General features: G+C 44.9%; 1 protein-coding gene across 5 annotated transcripts in view; it reads right to left on the bottom strand.

The window, feature by feature from the left end:
- PDZD2 (PDZ domain containing 2) overlaps positions 1-19,460 on the bottom strand; it is a 410,031-nt gene that overhangs the window by 267,466 nt on the left and 123,105 nt on the right. For 4 of the 5 annotated variants that reach the window (XM_037798732.1, XM_037798731.1, XM_037798734.1 and 1 more), the window contains exon 2: positions 5,496-6,294. In XM_037798732.1, coding sequence (XP_037654660.1) covers positions 5,496-5,971 — 476 coding nt within the window. In that variant the 5' untranslated portion in view covers positions 5,972-6,294. Of the gene's footprint in view, positions 1-17; positions 127-5,495; positions 6,295-19,460 lie in introns of those variants that run through there. The other variant, XM_037798737.1, reaches the window with a different exon arrangement.

The raw sequence follows: 19,460 nt of genomic DNA, 5'->3' as shown, positions 1-19,460 counted from the left end.
CATGTTTTGAGTATTACCCCAGCTTCTGGATCGAAGATTATTCCTCATCTTTGCTGCTGAGCGGTCTGCCCAAGTCTAAGGTTCTTCTCCTTCCGTCAACCTCAAAGGCCTTCCCTCTGCTGTCTGCTTTCTCCCGGGTGGTTTGGGATGCCTGAGGCAGAACGGGTGGGGTGTTAAAAGCTACCTTTTATTCAACATCTACCTTGTGCCAGACTCAGTATCCAGAATCTTAAGTAAACCACCTTATCTCATGCACCTAACCACCCCATTAGAGAAAGATCATCAACCTTCTGCGGATGAGGTAACACCCGTGGTGACATGGCCAGATCAGCTTTCTCCAAGGTGGGTGTTCCTTGCACTGTGCTCTGCTCACGTTCAGTAATTTACAAAAATCCCAGCCGAGGCTTACATCTTGAAAAATACATTTTGAGAGAAACATGGGTCCTTTTACTTTTCAGAAAAGGCTAATTGTTTTTGTTTCGGTGTGTGGGTGTGGGTGTTTTTTTTTTTTGTTTTGTTTTTTTCTTAATTAACTCCACATTTTGTTACCAATTTGGAACAATCTGTCCTCAGGGAACAAATCTGTTTTACTTATAGAAAGCTAGTGGAGGGAGTGCCTGGGGTTACAAACTATTCCTTGTAGGGACTAATCTAAAAAGCCTTCCCATGTCTCCCTGCACCAAACAGAAGTAAACAGAACATTCCAGAAAATCTCATCTTCTCCGGAATGGGTGTGGTGGAACTCACAAAGAAAAACCTTTCTTCCATGTGTTACCAGTTATGCCTGCAATGTAGGTGACATGATATCAAACACAACTGATGTTCCTCCCCATTCCAGAAGGTTCTATAGAAGTCAACACCAAGATGATGTTGCTACCACTCAAAAGGATGAAAGGTTCCTAGAGATACTTGGTGAGCCTGGAAGCAAACGGCAGGCCTCAGGGTATCAGTCAGTGAGAAGGCAGGAGCCGAGCCTGCAATTCTGGGACAGTATCACATCCAAACTGGGCCTGGGGTGCAGAAGACCTGCCAAACTCATGGCTATCAATTTTGTTCTTTCCCCAAGGATGAGCCTTCAAAATTGACCTTAAACTAATTTTTGAAATAAACAAACCATGACCTTATCCTCCACATTTTGCACCTGCTCCCCTCACACTTAACGTGATTTTTTCAAAGTGTCCTCTCCCAGAAACATCCACAGTGCTCTAAAGTTCCCAGAGTAACTCTTGTCAGGGATGAAATCTTCTGAAAAAAATTGACTCACCATAAAGTGACAAGGTAAAAATAACACCTAATGTAGTTCTGAATTCAAAGTCAAACTCAAGAGAGGGAGTAAAATGGATTGCCCAAAAGGAAACCTCACGATATTGTAATTGCAAGCACGAGTGTGGATGATTTATCATGTTGGCGGGGTGGGTGAGCAGTTGGTGTCTGCCCCTGAAATCTGTTGCTCACAAATAAGGGTGGATGTGCAATCACTAACCAAGCTGGGAGTTCTTTGCCGACGGGAAGAGAGGTACACTGGGGTCTCTGCAGAACCTCAATTCCCACTCACTACTTTTTAGGACAAAATCCGCATAGGTGGGTGGAAACATTTAGTATTGAAGGAAAACTGTTAGTCAGTTACAAAAGTGAAAAGGAACATTTTGAGGACATTTAAAACACTTTCAACTCTCTAATGCCTAAATCTCAAAGTGTTTCTAGTTCCAAAGCTATGGCTTACTCCTAAAGCTAGTCCTAAAGCTAGTTTGCCAAAGGGATTCTGTACTAAAATTGGGTTTCTTTTTACAAGATGAGGTGAGGGCTTCTGTTTTCCTTGTCAGTTTGGGTAGCTGGAAGCCTCACAGCTTGTCTCCAGTCATTTTCTTCTCTCATGTCGGCAAATATACTGCGGAGGTATTTTGTCTAGCTGTAAACCTTTCATGAAATAAAGCACCAGACCACACAACCAGGACTAAAATATAGCTCTGGGGCCAACTCTGAGGTAGGACAGCCCAGTCATTAGGGACGCAGATTGTGAAGCCAGACAGACCCGGCTTCAAATATGCCACTTCCTTAAGTAATCTTGGACAAGTTACGTGACCTCTCTGTGGCCAAGCTCTCATCCAAAATGGTCTATTAGAGAGTTGTCGTGGGCATTAAATGTGCTAATGGAGAGTAGCAGAATACCTAATATGATAGAAACTGCTCTATAAATGGTACTTCTTATAATTCTAGAAAAGAACCAGGGAGTGAACCTTGAAAACTTGAGCTAGTCTCCTGTCTCGCGCCATGCGCGTTCTCTGTTAACTTCTTGGTTGTTTATGTGGAAAGGGGAACCCAGGACTCCAGAATTCCTTGCCTCATCACTTGATTCAATTTTATCCCTCTTGAAGATCAAACAGCGGGCCTCAGCCTCCTCTTCCCCCCACTCCTACACCTACTCCAAGTATCTCTTTCCGACCACACAGACATGGAGAAGCCTAGCACCTGGTGCCTGTCAGAAAAGGGAGACTGAGCCTCGGCTCTGCCAGTTAGCACTGTAACATCCCAGGAAAACCACTTCTTCTCTATGGGCTTCTGCACAATAGGGATAATAATAACAACCCACAAGGATCAAACAAAATCTTTCACCGAGCCACCCTGCTATTTCAGAATACTCAGTTGCAGTTAACCTCCTTCCCACGCCCACTCCGGCAACCCAGTACACTTGCCCAAGGTCTCAAAACTGGGTGGGGGGAGGCCAATGAAGAGAGCCCAGAATCCAGACGCAATCCTCTGCTTCTCCCATCACACATACCTGTCCCCTTCCTCGGAGTTTCGGGTAAAGAGTTTAGTTCTGTGTTCCATCTTCTCTCATGCCCCTGAGCTCATCATCTTTCTATTCTTCTCTATCTTCTTTCAATGCAAAACTGGGAATCATCCAATCACTACCCAACACATGAATTAACACCTCCAAGGAAACCTTCTCTGGCAGATGGAAAACCATTTCATCCCAGGGTCAAATATGCTTTCAGAGACTGGGAAACAAAACTTTGTCTCCCAAAGACACCACAGCCTAAAGTGGGATCAGGAATGAAACCGGTAAAGAGAAAAATTCTCCACTATGGATAGATCTTCTCCAAGGTCCTAAAGATTCCAGTAACCTCCAGGATAAGAAATTCCCAGTTTTCCAAAACACGTTCCATGTTATAATAGTAATTATGATACTAATATTTATTGAGCACTATTTACTAGACAGAGTGCAAAGCCCTTTATGTGCATTATTTCATCATTTAATTCTCCCAGTAACCAATGCTATAGTATTATCATCCCCATTTCAAGGATTGGGAATCTGAGGCTAAGAGGGATAATTTTCCCAAACTTAACCAGCTAGAGACGGGGAAATCTGGCATAGCAGCTCCAGATGTCTGCCTCCAGAGCCAGAGCTCCTGACACTTGCCCTTCTGCTGGACACCTCTCCCTGCTCCTCCTTCTACTTCTCCATCCATGGTCTCTTCAAACAAAACACATACAAATGGCAGGGGCTCATAAGGACAGCTCTGAGATGGCTGCCTCAGGCTCTGTGGTGATGCCCACTTCTAACCATGAGCACCCAATTCCAGGGACTATGGTTGCTTTCTCAACTCCTTGTAGCACCTTGAGTTCTATTGTAGCCAGCTCTGCTCCTTTTCTAAGAACGATGTCTATTCCTAAATAAAATCATTTCTTTTCAACATATCTCCTTGAAAAGTGGTAGCCACTCCCCATAACTGTCAATCAGGCTCTTAGCCTTTAGTCAAGAGCATCTCTTTAGTTGAAGAAGTGACCGAAAGGAAATATGGATGAGGGTGTCTGCTAAGTGTCTACTGACGGGTGCCAGCCAGCCCTGTGCTATATCCTTTTCATATATTTTCTCATTTGAACTCAGACCACACTGTCTGTGCTGGTGGTTTCTCTTTGCTCCTCCAGATCCACTCTCCATCTCATGCTCTACCCCAGGATGATAACATAAATGGACATCCATGGGTCTCTTTTCCCTGGCTCTCTGGCTGGTTTCCGCCGTGGGAAACTCTGGCAAGACACTGGTGGGAAGGAGAAGATTAAGGTCAAGGTATTTCTCCTCTGGCTCCCTCCCTGCAGGGTCTCCTTGGGTCAGATGTCTCCCTCATCCACAGGTCCCTACCTTTCTCAAGATGGCCTTCTCTCCATGGTTTTCTCCTTCTGGGATACAGGAGATCTTCTCATTGGCGCTCTTGAAAGCTTGACAAAATTTATGCATCTCAGAATATCCTCAAACTTATCTTTTCCAGTCTCTTTCATATATATCCATCATTAAAACCCTGGTGTTCAGTAAAGGGTCTGGGGTGCTCAAATCCTATATATTCCAAAGAAAGGATTGACCCTTGACCGGCTTCCTGGAGGTCACTTCTAAGTCCATGGAATAACTTGAGTTTCTGAGTGCCTTTGTCTACCTAGGGCATTGGGCCATAACAGGTAGTACATGCTAACAATACACTTTATGGTGGGGACCTTGGCTACCCTGTATGAGTTTGACCTGGGGCTAGGGTGTGGCGTGGAGACTTAATAACTAGGGTCAGCCTCATGGGCACTCCATGGCTACGTGATGACCTACAATATCAACCCTGCACAGCAAGGTAGAGTGAGCTGTTCTGGGTGGCAATACCCTGCACGTGTTTTGCACAATAGTTTCTGGGAGAATTAAGTGCTGCCCATTCAATTCCACTGGGCGAGGACAGATGGAAGCTTGCGCCTGGTCTCTCCGGCTCTGCCCCATGTGCCTTTTACCTTTGCTGATTTTAATCTGCATCCTTTCACTGTAACAAATTGTAACCTTGAATATAACAGTTTTTCTGAGTTCTGTGAGTCCTTCTTGAGAACCTGAGGGTAGTCTTGAGGACCTCAGTGGGAAACGACAAAACTATCCAATCATCACTCTCCACCATGGTGGGTAGAAAACAGAAATACACTCAAGAGCATTCAAAAAACATTCAGATGAGATCCAAATAAATATTCCTGGATGGGGAAACCAAGGGAGTCCTACAGACTTTTCTAATCATCTGAAGGAAATGCTGGGCAGAGGGTCTGGGAAGCCTGCAGTCACAGTGGTGGCTGTGACTATGGTGACATGGGACACATCTAGGACATGCTGTTTGATGCTTCTCTTGGAGGTGAGATGCTGGGTTGGATGGACAAGGGGTTCTAACCCAACGTGCCACTTCTAATATTCTCGTGTCATGCACTATTTGTTTTCTTTCTACCTCAAGTTTCAGGGAAAAGGAAAATACTCTGAGTCTGGTTCCTCTAAGAATGAAGCAAATATGAAAATTGAAGACCAAGAAACTCCAACATAGCATATTTTCCCTTCATAGGATAAATGCCATCAGCTTCTCTCCAAATAGGATAAAAAAAAAACCCTCTGCAGATGCAGATCAGAGTATCAGATGGGGTGAACCACTAAAGTCCCACATGGCTCTGCATAACCCCCTGTGCAGGCTGCTGCTCCCCCGACTCACCTGGCCCCACAGACATCCACTCCGACCATCAGCTGCCCATTCAGGGAGAGGATCTCATCCCGCAGCCGGACCTTCCCACTCTTCCCTGCTGGGCTGTTCTTTCTCAGCTCCGTCACCCAAATGCAGCCCACATCCAGGACAGGACCCTGCTGGCTTATCCTCTTCTTGCCCCCTCTGCGCTTTTCGCCATAGTCCCCGAAAACAGGGATGTTCCCGAAACTGAGGCCCACCGTCTCCGTGTCCCCCAGCTCCTTGGTGAGGTACACAGTGCAGATCTCCATCTCTGGGGGGCTGGGGCCAGGCGGGACGGCACTCTCATCCACGGCAAAGTTCAGCTGGATGTACTCCTGCAGCTTCCGGATGGCCGCCTGGCACAGCCGCTGCTCTGGCCCGTCCCCGCCCTCCCGCAGGCTGTTCTGCAGCCACTGGTAGAGCAGGGGCAGGTGCAGCACAGCGTTGTCCTGGGTGATGGGCATGGTGCTCACTCCCAGGCACCCGCATCATGAGAGGACATGCTCCTGGGGGCCCCGCGTCCCTGGGGAGCCCTGGCTGCCATCGGCTTTGCCCGTGATCATGTTCAGGCTGGCAGACGAGCCTAGGGGACGCCTACTCGAGGCTGGGCTGTTTGCCTTGGCAAGAGGAGGGCAGGACTCAATTAGAACAACAAGGGAAGGAAGGAAGCATCTGGCAAGTTCTTTTTTGGTTCATTGAACAGCTGGGCTCATGCAAATGACAGGGAAATGGGGTACTCCTCCGGCAGTGACAGACAGACAGTGCATCCTCCTGAGAGCATTCACACCTGGGAGAGGAAGAGGGAAAAACAAAACATGCCAGTCACAACAGTGAGCCTTCCGCCCAGAGCACATAGTCTCTTCTACTACAGAAGGGCGATGTTTGCTTTCCAGACACCAAGCACAGGTCAGGATCCTAATTCCTCGTTCCAGTCCCCAGCATGACTCCCTTCCCCCTGTACACACACACACATGCCTCATACACACACACCATACACACCACCCACAGTCCCCGCTGCACCCTCCACACCACCCCTACCCCCCACATCACACATACCTCTCCATACACCCCACACGAACACCCATCCCTCAACCAGAACCCTCTGGAATGCTGACCTTACCAGAAGGTCTCCCTGATCAGCAGGGTAATGAGCTGACTTTGCCAGGATAACTCCTATCAATATACCATCAAACTCACACCCAACCAGGAGGCTGTGTGACAAGACCCCTGGAAGGTTGTTGAGGGTTCTGGGCGTAGTTAAGAGCTTACATTCCTAGGAAGTTAAAAATGACATCCATTTGCTTTGACCAGCCTGACTGCACACATGGGAGGACTCTCCATTCCAGACTTCTGTTCCGACAATGCTTCTTCCAACAAAAGGAAGAAAAGCCAATCAACACCGTGAAAGATCCCCAGTTGCCCTGGAACAACAACCCTCCTCAGCTTTGCCATCATGTCCCTCTTTATCGAGTACATTCAGAGGGAATCCTCTGCCTTTAGTCTCCTCTCTCCTTTTCCTTTGGGAAATGGTTGAAACTGACCTATTCCAGGCCAAACCAAATGCCGTCTCCACCACAGAAAAGTTTCTCCAAGCTTCTGGGTAAGAAGACTTTGCCCTCCTGTGCCTGCTCTTTTACACTTTGCTCAGAGCAGTGACGTCATTCGCTAGTGTCCCCCCACTCGTGGTGGCAGGGACTGATCTTGCCACTCTGAATTCTGCACGGTGCCTTGCCCATAGTAGTTCCCCAAAGGAAAGCTAATTGAATTCCAATTCCAATTCTCCTTGTCCATCAAAGAAAAATTTCCCTTCATCCTCTGTAAACATAGAAAAATGATCCCTTTCACTCTCTCCTCCGAACTTCACTTTGGCCCAGAGAAAGTCAATATAAACCACACCTTTAAAGGTGGAAAACATTCTCCAGCCTTCTCAGAAAATGACTTAATGTGGAATAATAATAAATGTGAGAAGTGTCAGCAGCCGTGTCAATAATAAATGATCTGGCTACCTGTAATCATAAAGAGATTTCCAATAGAGTGAGATTTGAGTTTCCAAAGAACTTGAGCACCAGCTATTAACTGGTTCCAAATAAATCAAAAGTTTAGCAAATATCTTCTACATAATCACATGCCTATTAAAAAGAAATGCAAGATCAAAGAAAAGATAATCCATAGATGTCCAAAAATTGAACATCTCCTTTGGCCAAAATAAGTACCACTTCTCACTAGAAAATAACTTCACACACAGGCATACTAAAATCTTATGAATAAATCAAAACATTTTCTGTTGGGCCTTTATGAGTCTCCATTTCCTCATCCATAAAATAAGAAAGCTAAGCTAAGTGATCGCAAAGGTTTCTCATACTCAACAGAGACATCCTCAAATACAGTGACAATGTTCTCATTCATCAATATATTCTCTACCCTAGCATAGGGCTGGCCTCACCATACACTCTCAATTTTTTTTTTTTTAATTTTCAAAAATCCTTTAAATTAAAATTTTAATGGTCTGTGATTCAATGTGTTAGTCACAGTTCAGACAGTTCCAGACATATGAAAACAGAATAAATATCTTAGGCAAGATGTTCTTTAAATAAGTCTGATTGAAGAAGACCAAACTTACGAGGAGTAGAGAGTTTTTTCCTCTGGTATTAACCTGTATTCATTCATTCAGCATTTACTGAGGATCTATTACAAACCAGGCCTTGAATTTGACATTGGGAATATAACTGCAAATAAGGCATATTCCTTGCCCTAAAAGAATTTGTAATCTAGAAGGGAGATGCATAAATAAATGGAAACTAGTGAGTAATGAGTCATTACATAGCAGCCCTCTTAACCATTGCCACCTTCCAGAATTGACAGGTACATTCCTGCCAGCCATGTTCCTACAATATAACTGACCGTGGACCAGGTCAATTGGTCCAGAGCTTGGTATCTCATTTGAGTTGGGAAAATCTGAGTTTCTTCCCTGAGAATTGAGAGCTGAAACCCAGAGACAGACAGTTCTGGTCTTAGGGTGTGACAGGAGCTATAACTTTTGGAACTGTTTCTGTTCTTAATGGCAGCCGTGGGGGCAGGGCTGCATTGCTTCCCATCCCCCGCCAACACCACCCCACCCCCACCATATCAATCCTTATAATAAATTACACTTTTTAAATTGAATTACCTTTAAAAAGAAACAAACAACAACAACAAAAATGTGAAGCAAAACAAATCGAAATAAAACTTTAAATGAAAATAAAGTTAACTACCTTGGGTTGTGTTTTTTTGCTATTCATAACTGAAAAGTTAAGACATTGAAGGAGAGAAAAGTTGATTGGCTACCTGGATCCCTTGTTCACCTGAGTCTAATCGGCTATGGCCAAGGGGGTAGGGTTGGGACACAAGATAACAACATGGTTGCTGGGAGCCCACCCCTCTGACCCTGGATGTATGTGGTAGAGGCAGGGAAGCAGTTCTCAGAAGAGTAAAAATCATTGCAGGTGCACAGACACCTTGTATTCATGGGGTTCATGGGCTACATACCCTTTCAATTCCATACCTCTTGCTGCGAGCTTTCAGTAATCCTTCCAGCCCTCTATGCCATCAACTCAATTTCCTGGGATTCTGTATAAACCAGAGAAGTAGAGGCATTCCTATCCACTGCAATGTTTTGAGGTTATTCAGGACATAAGATACACAATTTTGCAATACTATGAAAAGTGTGGTTCTCTTACATCATCCAGTGGGACATTCCAGTGAACAAAATGTTAACCCAGAGAAGTCATAAGAACAATAATCTGTAAATGGTTACAAACATCACCATTCCCGAATGACTAATCTATACAAAGTTCTAAAACTTCTCATCTTATAGACCAGTCCATTTTAATAGTGAGCAGAATTCACAGGCACAGAGACCCACTGCAATGACCCTGTACACTTTTATTTATCATATGTAATTCTCTAATTAGATACCCATCTCAAGCAAACAGCCATGATAATTCAACTTAATTTTGAGTAGTTTGATGCTGACAGCCTTAGCACTCAAAATAATTGCTTCTGTTACTGAGGCAATTTATTGAGACGGTGTCAAAATCACCAACTTTCTTGATCCCCTTTCAGCTAATTCATGTATTTTCAGTGAGGATGATATCGCCCTCCAAGGGGGTGAATTTGGTTCTTGGGAGGGGGTCAAAAATTATTAGATATTATAATGGTTAGTGCCCTCCAACCTCCCTATCTACCCAACAAAATACTATTCCTTAGTATTTACTTTTTTACATTGGGGAGAATTTTAATTAAGTTTTCCCAAGAGAGGGGGTAGATGTACAATAATAATAAAAGGTTGAGAAACCACTCATCTGCTCAAAGTTAGAGACCCAGGGTCACCCAAAGTCCAGAAGCTAAATCCTAACCTGGTGGGGCAGATAAAATGGGGCTCTGGTTTATCCAGACCCTGCCTCAAAATCAGATCCACTCTGGGCTGTCTTGAATTAACTCTCACTCCCAAATGTCCTGGAAACTAGACTCCCTCCTACGCTGACATCCACTAAGTTCCAAGATCCTCAATTCTTATTCAATCTCCCTACCCCCTGGACTAGATTCCTCTGACTTTTTAGAAAGAGCTCAGATTTTCAAAGGAAACCAATGTTTATCAAGTAACCATTCATTCATCAAATGTTCATTGAGTGCCTATCACATGTTGGGTGGACAAAGCTCCTACAAAGCTTCATGAAGCCTGGGTTCTGATGATGGTGAATTAGTAAACAAACAAATATAAGGTACTGTAATGATAGATGATGATCGATGCCATGGAGAAAATTATGGTCTTGTCAGAGGATAGCAGGTAATGAGGTACAATTTAGATGGGGGGTTAGGAAGGCCTCCTTGAGAAGGTGACATTTAGAAGTGACCTGAATAAAGGGAGAGACTGAGTTGTGAGAATATCTGCAGAAGATTATTCTCAGTTGAGGGAACAGCAGGTGCAAAGACCCTGAGGGGAGAGCTTGTTTGCCAGAGGATGAGCTGGGGACCAGAGTGGCTACGAAAGAGGCAGTGGGGGGTAAATGTCCCCACTGTGCTGGGTGCTTCCTCCTTGTCTCATTCTTTCCTCCAAGCCTTACAACCACCTTATAAAACAAGGGCATCTGACTCCGTTTTACCAACACTGGTTAAGGGTTAGTGTTTTCTGAGTATAACCATGTGTCAGACAGGGTTATAAATGAGTATTTTCCCATGGAGTACCCTTTTTAATTGTCACGCCAATGCTGTTAGCAAGATACTGTGCATATTCCTTTATATACATATAGGCTCAGATAAATAATAGAACCCGAGAGGCTAATTAATTTTCCTAAGGTCTCAGAGTTATGTATAAGAGCCAGGGCTAGATTCAGAGCTGCCACACTTGGCCTTCCTCCCTTCTACATCAGCATGCTGCCATGTTGACTTCTGACCGTCTCCCCCCTCCTGAGTCAGCACCCAACTTACCGGAGCCGGTACCCTGCCTCGTGAACCCTGTTTCACAGCTGCCAAGGAGCCTCATGTGATAAATAGATATGCAGCTTGTGTCAGAAGCTTATGATTGTCTACCTGACCCATTCTCTCTTTATTCCTTAGTGAAAAAGCCTTTATTTTGTTGGGTGTGGCAATAAATTCAAGTGAAGAACTGTTTCCAAGCCTCTCTTGAAGGTACGGATACAACCTGTATGAATAGTTCTTGTCAATGAGATGAGACTGGAAATTGTTGGGTGGGCCTTCCAGGAACATTCCTCAAGAAAAGAGAAGAAATGAAGGGGGGTGGGGGGGACAACTTCCAAGTTGTTTAAGTCACTCTTCAGCTCAATTCAGCCCCAAACAGATACAGAATTTGGTACCTGGCAGTGGGGGTACTAAAAGTAACAGAATCTAAAATGTGGAATTAAGCAAGAGAAGTAGAGGTTGATGTTAAGGGCTTGGGAATTGCAGACTGGGAGTTTGACAATACTTCCTATTGTATAACTAGGGTCTAGAGCTCCTCAACTTAGCCTGCAAGCAGAGTTGAAGAGAAATATTGCTTTGCTAAGGAAGGCACTCTCTATGTTCAGCATGCAATCTGCATTACCGGAGAGGCCCAGTTACGGACTAGCTTTATCAGAATGGGGTTGGGGGGAGGTGGTACTCTACCAGACGGAGGTTGTAAGCCAGCTGGCAAAGATGCGAATACCCACCAGAGCACTTGTTTCAACTGTCCCCAGCAGCATACATTAAGTAGCCCACTCAAGTTAAGATTTAAGGAGGTGGAAAGAGCTCATAAGCCAGAAAATAAAGGCTACAAATCATGAAGAATTGACCAGAAACACTAAAAATTTTTGTGAGAGAATTGTATTGCAAATAAGCAAACCACAAAACCCAAGCCTAGTTTCCAACAGCCTAGGATGGTTAAATAGCTAAAACAATCTTGCAGCTCTGCTCCCCACCCCCATCTCCTGCAATTCTCACCATTAAGGAGTAGGGTTTGGGAATGCCTATGGCCCCCAGGAAGCCCCGCCATGCCCATCACAGAAGTGACCATAGAAGATGATGATTCCTCTCGGGTAGAGCAGTGGCTATGGAGGGAAAAGAACAAGGAGTTCCTTTCCCAAGAAAAAGGGGGGTTGTCACATCAGCCAGTGCATGGATTTGGTCATTGCTAAGGACAGTGACTCCTGCAGATTCCATTCCCCTCTTTCAGAAATGGGTTTTTTTATTGTGGTTATTCTGTGCCTCTCCCAGAAACGTATGTTGCATGTGTTGGGGCACAGTCACAAGGAGACGTATCCAGAATTGATGAAGAGGCCCACACTTAACCACACATCCAGGGCACTAATTTGTGCATACTAACTGGATGAGACCTGGTGCCATGTCCCTTGGGAATGAGGAATCAATCCTGTGCATGGAAAGGAGGGAATGTCTAAGTTACCAAAGAAAAGAGCCGTGGCAGAGAATGCTTGTTGCCTATACAATATCCCTTCTCCTTTCTTCTTTGCTGACAGAAACCCACCTGTGTTTGAGGAACAAGTGCCCAGCCAAAAAACTGTTTCCTAGCATCCCTTCTCAAAGGGCTGGGCATAAGATTTAGTCCTGGACAATTAAGTTGTTGAGTGGGGCTTCCAGGAAGCCTCCTTTTTCATGAGGGTCTCCTTCTCCTTTTTCTTCTTAAAAGGCATATGTGGTGGCTGGAGTTTAGCAGCCATCTTGTGACCAACTCTAAGACAAAGGCCTTTTAGCAGCTGCCACAACCTTACCCGTTCTACCTCTAGACTTTTGTGCTAGTTTGAATGTATTATGTCCCCCCAAACGCCATTATCTTTGATGTAATCTTGTGTGGGCAGACGTTATCAGTGTTGATTAGATTTCTTTGAGTGTTTCTTTGGAGATGAGCCCCACCCAGCTGTGGGTGATGACTCCAATTGGATAATTTCCATGGAGTGTTGGCCCGCCCATTGGGTGGGCCTTGATCAGTGGAGCCATATAAATGAGCTGACGGGCAGAGGGTACTTAGTGCAGCTGTGAGGAGCTACAGCCAAGAGGGACACTTTGAAGAAAGCACAGGAGCTGCAGATGAGAGACAGTTTGAAGAGGGCCATTGAAAGCAGACTCTTGCTCTGGAGAAGCTGAGGGAGGAAATATACCCCAAGTGCAACTAAGAGTGACATTTTTGAGGAACTGCAGCCTGGAGAGGAACGTCCTGGGAGAAAGCCATTTTGAAACCAGAACTTTGGAGCAGACACCAGCCTTGTACCTTCCCAGCTAATAGAGGTTTTCCGGACACCATTGGCCATCCTCCAGTGAAGGTACCCAATTGTTGATGACTTACCTTGGACACTTTATGGCCTTAAGACTGTAACTGTGTAACCAAATAAACCCCTTTTATAAAAGCCGATCCATCTCTGGTGTTTTGCATTCCAGTAGCATTAGCAAACGAGAACAACTTCTTATGACATGAAAGAGAAGCAGGCCCCTATCTTGTTTAAGCTTTGTTAATGAGACATTCTGGTATTGCTGGACCTGATTCCTAATGAATACATTGTTTTAATTCACTCATGACTCTCAGGTTCAAGGTATAAACTATACCTCAACTTCAGCCTTACTACTTTGTCATCAACAGCTATTATTGAATTCCTGCCGTGACTTGGAGGTACAAAAGAAATACAGAGCAGGTTTCTACCCCTTAACAAGCTAAATACACACCAGAATTCATCCATTGGTTTATTTGGACCATACTCTAGTCCTGGGCATTACAGACAAACCCACAACTGAATATAAATGATATTGTGACTCCCTTAAGTCAGCTTACTTTTTTGGAAGAGAAAAGTACTTGGCTAATTTTTATCTATCTACATGGCTGACTTTAAAGTGGCTTGTGGGCTGTGCGTATGGGAAAGAATGATTTGATCCAGGCTTCGTTTCACGGGGCAAGGGCTGACTGCACCAGGCCCTGTGCTAGGCTAGGGAAGAAATGATGAGCAGCTCTGCGGAGACTGTGGTCCACTGGGAGCAAGAGACAGTAAATCAACATTAATGACAAAATGTGCTAAGGTCCATGAAGAGTATTTGGGGACACCTGGTGGATGCTGGCAGGTGATGCTTTCCAAGGTCTATGCTGGAGTTTTTGGGGATGGGAGAGGCGTTTCCTTAAAAATTATAGAGGGTGAGAACCTGAAAGGGACTTTAGGGTTTACCTCATCCAGCCTTCAAATTTTACAGATGAGAGCAGCCTGCATCAAGAAAGGACTGAGGGCCTTCAGTTTCTGGGTCTAGTGACTTTTGAAGTAAAGGAAAAGAGAAAAAGAATGAAATGAAGAACAACCTAGTAGCTATATTAAGAATATAGTACTTGAAGATATTGTACGTTCTTTAAAAGCATGAGCTCTTTGTCCAATGGAAAACAATCTGAACAAGTAGCAATTGCAGGAAGGCTCTGAAGGTTTTCTCCCAAGCAAGATGGTTGCAAGAAAACAGGTGGGAACCAGAAAACCAAAATGAATATTTCAGTTCCCACTACGCTTCTCAAATTTTTTTTGCCCTGGCTTCAAATACGGAAACAAGATTGTGAGGCGGCAGTTTAGAATAGTTTACCCAGAATGTCAGGATTTGGCCAGTTCTGGATTAGCATTTCCAGAGCTTAGATATTTCAGTTCTAAAAGAGCATAATGATTGATGAAAGGGGGGCATTTGTGAGGTCAAGTACATATTTGTACAATGGCAAATACATACTTTGAAAGAGTTGCTATCTACCAAATGGTTAATGGACTGAGAATAGCCAGAGCTTCATGAAAGGATTACAAGTACCCACTATAATTTGACCATCCCTCCCATACTGCATGGATTAAACAACCACTGTAGCCCCGTGGATCACACCATCAACATGTATCATGAACATTAAGAAATTCTTCCTCAGTTACACTGGAGTGATTTTTTAAAATGGATTATTTTTAAAATCCCATCAGAACAGTTGTGTTGTTGAGATGCCTCTGGTGTTTAGACTTTCAGGTAAATAGTCTACCGTACTTAAAATTCTTAGCATGTAACCACACAGGATCTGACCTCATCTTTAATTAACAATGACTCAAATATTCATAATAGCCTGTTATGCACTCTCCTATTAGTTAGCTGTAGGTCCTCAGGCAAGTCATTTAATATCTTTGGGCCTCAGTTTCCTTATCTGCCAAATGAGGTGGTTTTACTAAGTTTCTTTCCAGCTCCAGCATTCTCCTGGATCTTGTAGCTGAGTTAGCAAGTCAGGGATGGGGTCACTAGCTTCATTAAGAAGCATCTACACAACACATGGAAGTTTTAAACTGCAGAAGACAGAGGCCAAATTGCTTTATCAGGCTTTGTGTATCTGCCAAGACGAAGGGAGGAGGGGGCCCCTGGGGCGGTTTTACATTCATGTGCTTATAACCACAGTTCAGTTCTTCCAGAAGACAAGAAGAAATATGTCCTACTGAATAAAAGCTCTTTGGAGCAGCAAAGAGGACCATGGTTTCAAGAAGGGGGGAGGAACGTGCCTGGGGTAGAATACAATAGGAAATCCGGTATTTCCATTGAGACCTCACAGACTCTCCAATTTGGCAAGGGCCCAAATTGTGTGGAGACGGGCCCCCGTGCCCTCCCCTCCCCGGGCTGCTTGCTTGCAGGATTCAGGGCTCGATGCCAGGTGCAGAGAGGATCCTCAGGGGAAACCAAGAGATCACGGTGCACAAAGATTAACCCGCACACATCTCTGAGAAGCTTCCCCTTTTCCCAGGCCTTGCTGTGGGAAAGGCCTCAAACAATGGTCATGAGAAGGCAAGTCAAAGTTCATGGGAGTGAGAGAAAAAAGAATCCTCATTTGACCTCCTCTAGTCAGGAAATCAGAATTAAGAAGGAAAGATTGTGAAGGAGAATGATATACTGCCCAACATACCATCAATGACCCCCATGGCTACTCATCTGCCATCTTGGCCTTTAATAGGGGTCAGAAAGAAATGAAGTAGGGGGATTAGAAGATGGAAAGAGATTAAAGGGAAAGGAACTAAGGTGACAATCAGCAAATGTTCTACTCTGGGCACTGCCACAATGATCTGGGGGAAGTCTGGGGAGCGATTAGGAGCTTAAACCCACTGTCCCAAGATCCTGCTGTTGATTTTTCAAAGTTAAAGTGCAGGGCAGGTGCTGAGTTGAAAGATATGTTGAATGATACGTCCAGGTGTTCTGGTTTGCTAAAGCTGCCGTTATGCAAAATATCAGAAATGGATTGGCTTTTATAAAAGGGATTTATTAAGTTACAAATTTACAGTTCTTAGGCCATTAAAGTGTCCAAACTAAGGAATCAACAAGAGGGTACCCTCACTGAGGAAAGGCTGATGGCATCCAGAACACCTCTGTCAGCTGTGAAAGCACGTGGCTGGCCTCTATTGGTCCTTTGCTCCCAGGTTGTTTCAAAATGGCTTTCTCCAAAATGTCTCTCAGCTTCTGTTTCTCCTAGCTTCTCTCAGCTCTCTGTTTGGTTCTCCTGGGGCGTTTCTCTCTAAGCATCTAGGAGTCCTCTCTTAGCTTCTCCAGGGCAAACTCTGGGCTTCATCTCTTAGCCTAGCATCTCCAAATGTCCTTCTGTCTGCATCTCCAAACATCCGGGTCTGCGTTGGCTCTTAGCTTCTCCTGGGGGCAAACTCTGGATTATATATCTTAGCTTCTCTCCAAAATGTCTCTCTCAGCTTCTCTGAGCTCCTTGTTTCCATGAGCTCTCTTAAAGAACTCCAGTGAGCTAATCACCAGATGGGTGGGGTCACACCTCCATGGAAATGATCTAATCAAAAGTTCTCACCTACAGTTGGGTGAGTCACAGCTCCATGAAAGCAACCTAACCAAATATCCCACCCTAATCAAAAGACTAAGGAGTCTGCCCCCACAAGATTGCATTAAAGAACATGGCATTTGTGGGGGGCATAATGGATTCAAACCAGCACACCAGGTAAGGCCACTGGTAGGCCAGAGAAATTGCACCAAGGTGACCCTGATCTTGATGCCTTTCCTACCATCCATGTCCTCAGGCCACTGGATGCAGAAACATGAATTTTGTCAGCACCCTGAAAGCATATCTGCCTCCGAAGTGTAGATGCACAGTTATCAGCAAAAATGCTTGTTCATTAATTCTCAATGGGAAATACAATTAAGGGAACAGGATGTTTGCGTCAGGCTGGATCAATGCATGGTTTCCCTGAAGGCAGGCTGCAGATGAAGGTAACCTTCAGAGCAAGGAGAAGCAGGGGAGCACAGGAAGGGGGCCCCAGCTAAGGCAGCATCAGGTGCTCTCACGCCCACACTGAAGTCTTGGCTTTGCAAAAGAAACTGTCTACTTAGCCAAGACTCTTCCGTGCACTGGACACCACCCGAAAAGGCATGGCTAACCTCTGGCTCCTGGTGGTTTTCTTTCCTGTTCTCTGCACTCACTATACCCCTTCCATTCACACCCACTTTCTCCAAAGCACACACCATATATTAATAAGCATAGATTTCTATTCTCTAAATTACAGACCCAATCACATTTTGGTCCATCCTCCCCAGGTTTACTGTGATTTGAGTTTTGGATTCTACACATTTTTTTATGGACAGTTTCTTAAGTTGACTATTTCTGTGGCTGGCTATTCCACCATGTTTAAAAAAAAGAGAGAGAGAAGAGAAGAGAAGAGAAAAGAAAAAAGAAAAGAAAAGAAAAGAAAAGAAAATTCTTTATCTTCAAGTTCAGGATTGTGGGGAAGGGGGTTTCACTATTGCCCCCAAGTATTAAATCAGCCAGATTCAACCAACTGCAGGAGACCATGAAGCGGTGAAGTGGCAGGAACTCTCTAGCACAGCTTTGATCTGCTCAGGATGGGGCCTGTGAGTGCCTGAGGGAGGCAAGAATGGGGGGACAGAACTAAAGTCACAAAAGAAAAGCCAAGGGGAGCCAATGTTCTCCTCACCACTCTTGACCCCGAGTCCTGCTGAGGAGCCTTATGCTGCTGAAATTCCAGACAGCGCTAGCATTTCCCAGAACCCTGTGGGCCTGTGGCCACATCCCAGTTACACAGATGGACAAACAGATTGGGAAGGGACTGCGATTCGGTCGGCAGTCAGAGCACTGTGTGTCCACGACGTCACTTGGCATCAACTCACTGCACGTTGGAAAGTGAGTTCTCATCCATTAGGTATGCCTCTTTCCAGGAAAATTGGTAACTGAAATGACAATAAAGAAAATGGAAGCACTGGGGCATGTCTATAATTGAGGCAAATGTAGGCAGTGGGGCATATTTTGGGTTTCATGTTTTCGGACTGAAATCTAGTCTTCCCACTGCTGAGCCCTTTGAAGATACAGGATGTGGGCAGTGGTGCTCCAGGCACTGATCTGGAGAATCACCAGGATGAGCTAAACGGCCATTACCTGCCACCTACCGAGTTATGTTTCCCACATGATTTAAGCAACCTGGTCTCCCTCCATGGTGAGGATCACTCCCCCTGCGACACTAAGTGTGCAGACTCTAAAGGGATCAAGTGAAAATAACTGAAGACCTGTTCTCAACTCTGCCAGAGGAGGTGACTGCCTTCAGCAGTGCAAATGCTTCTCCACTCCCTCTGCAGGCCCCAGTTGCCTTCTCTCCCCTGCTCCGTCCTGCCATATTCCTTCCTGTCTCCCTGTTCTTCAAGTCTCTCTTCATTACACCTTCCACCCAAGTCCTTTCCCACGAGTTTCACGAGCAGAAAGGAAATGGAAAGATGGCTGTGTGTCTGGTATTCCTGGGTTCCACAAGATAAATGCTGGTTAAACAAGGCAGAATCATTTATTCATTCACTTCTTCATTCATTCAACTAATGTTGACCCCAGGGACTCAGGCTCTCCAGCAGACTTCCAAACTGGGCACCTCAGAACCACCTGGGCTTATTATAGACAGGTCAGATCCCTGGAGATTCTGATTTACAAGAACTGAGGGTCGTGGTGCAGGCAGAAGGCTGTGTTTTCAACAAGCTTTCCAAGCAATGTTGATGTAACAGGGAACAATTGGAAACTATCAGGTAGGATGAGAGGTGCCAGCTACACCGTGACCCAAATGGGGAAAATTGGAAAAAAGCCGGCTCTAAGATACTGTTTCAGGAGACCCTGCATTTCCCACATCTTGTGGGGTTATAAGATGTTTCAGTTTGCTAAAGCTGCCAGAATGCAATATACCAGAAATGGGTTGGCTTTTTCAATGGGGATTTATTAGGTTGCAAATTTATAGCTCGAAGGCCATAAAAATGTCCAAGTAAGGCATCAAGAGGTAGATACCTTCTCTGAGGAAAGGCTAACAGCATCTGGGGTTCCTCTGTCACATGGGAAGGCACATGGCTGGCTCTGCTGAACCTTCTTTCCTGGGTTTAGCTTCTGGTTTCAGCAGCTTTCTCCAAAATGTCTCTGGACTTCTGGCTCAGCTCCTGTGGGTCCTTGCCTGCTTCTCT

Source organism: Choloepus didactylus, chromosome 11 (genome assembly GCF_015220235.1).
Source record: "Choloepus didactylus isolate mChoDid1 chromosome 11, mChoDid1.pri, whole genome shotgun sequence".
Classification (NCBI taxonomy): Eukaryota; Metazoa; Chordata; class Mammalia; order Pilosa; family Megalonychidae; genus Choloepus; species Choloepus didactylus.
This window is presented reverse-complemented; position numbering and strand designations above follow the sequence as displayed.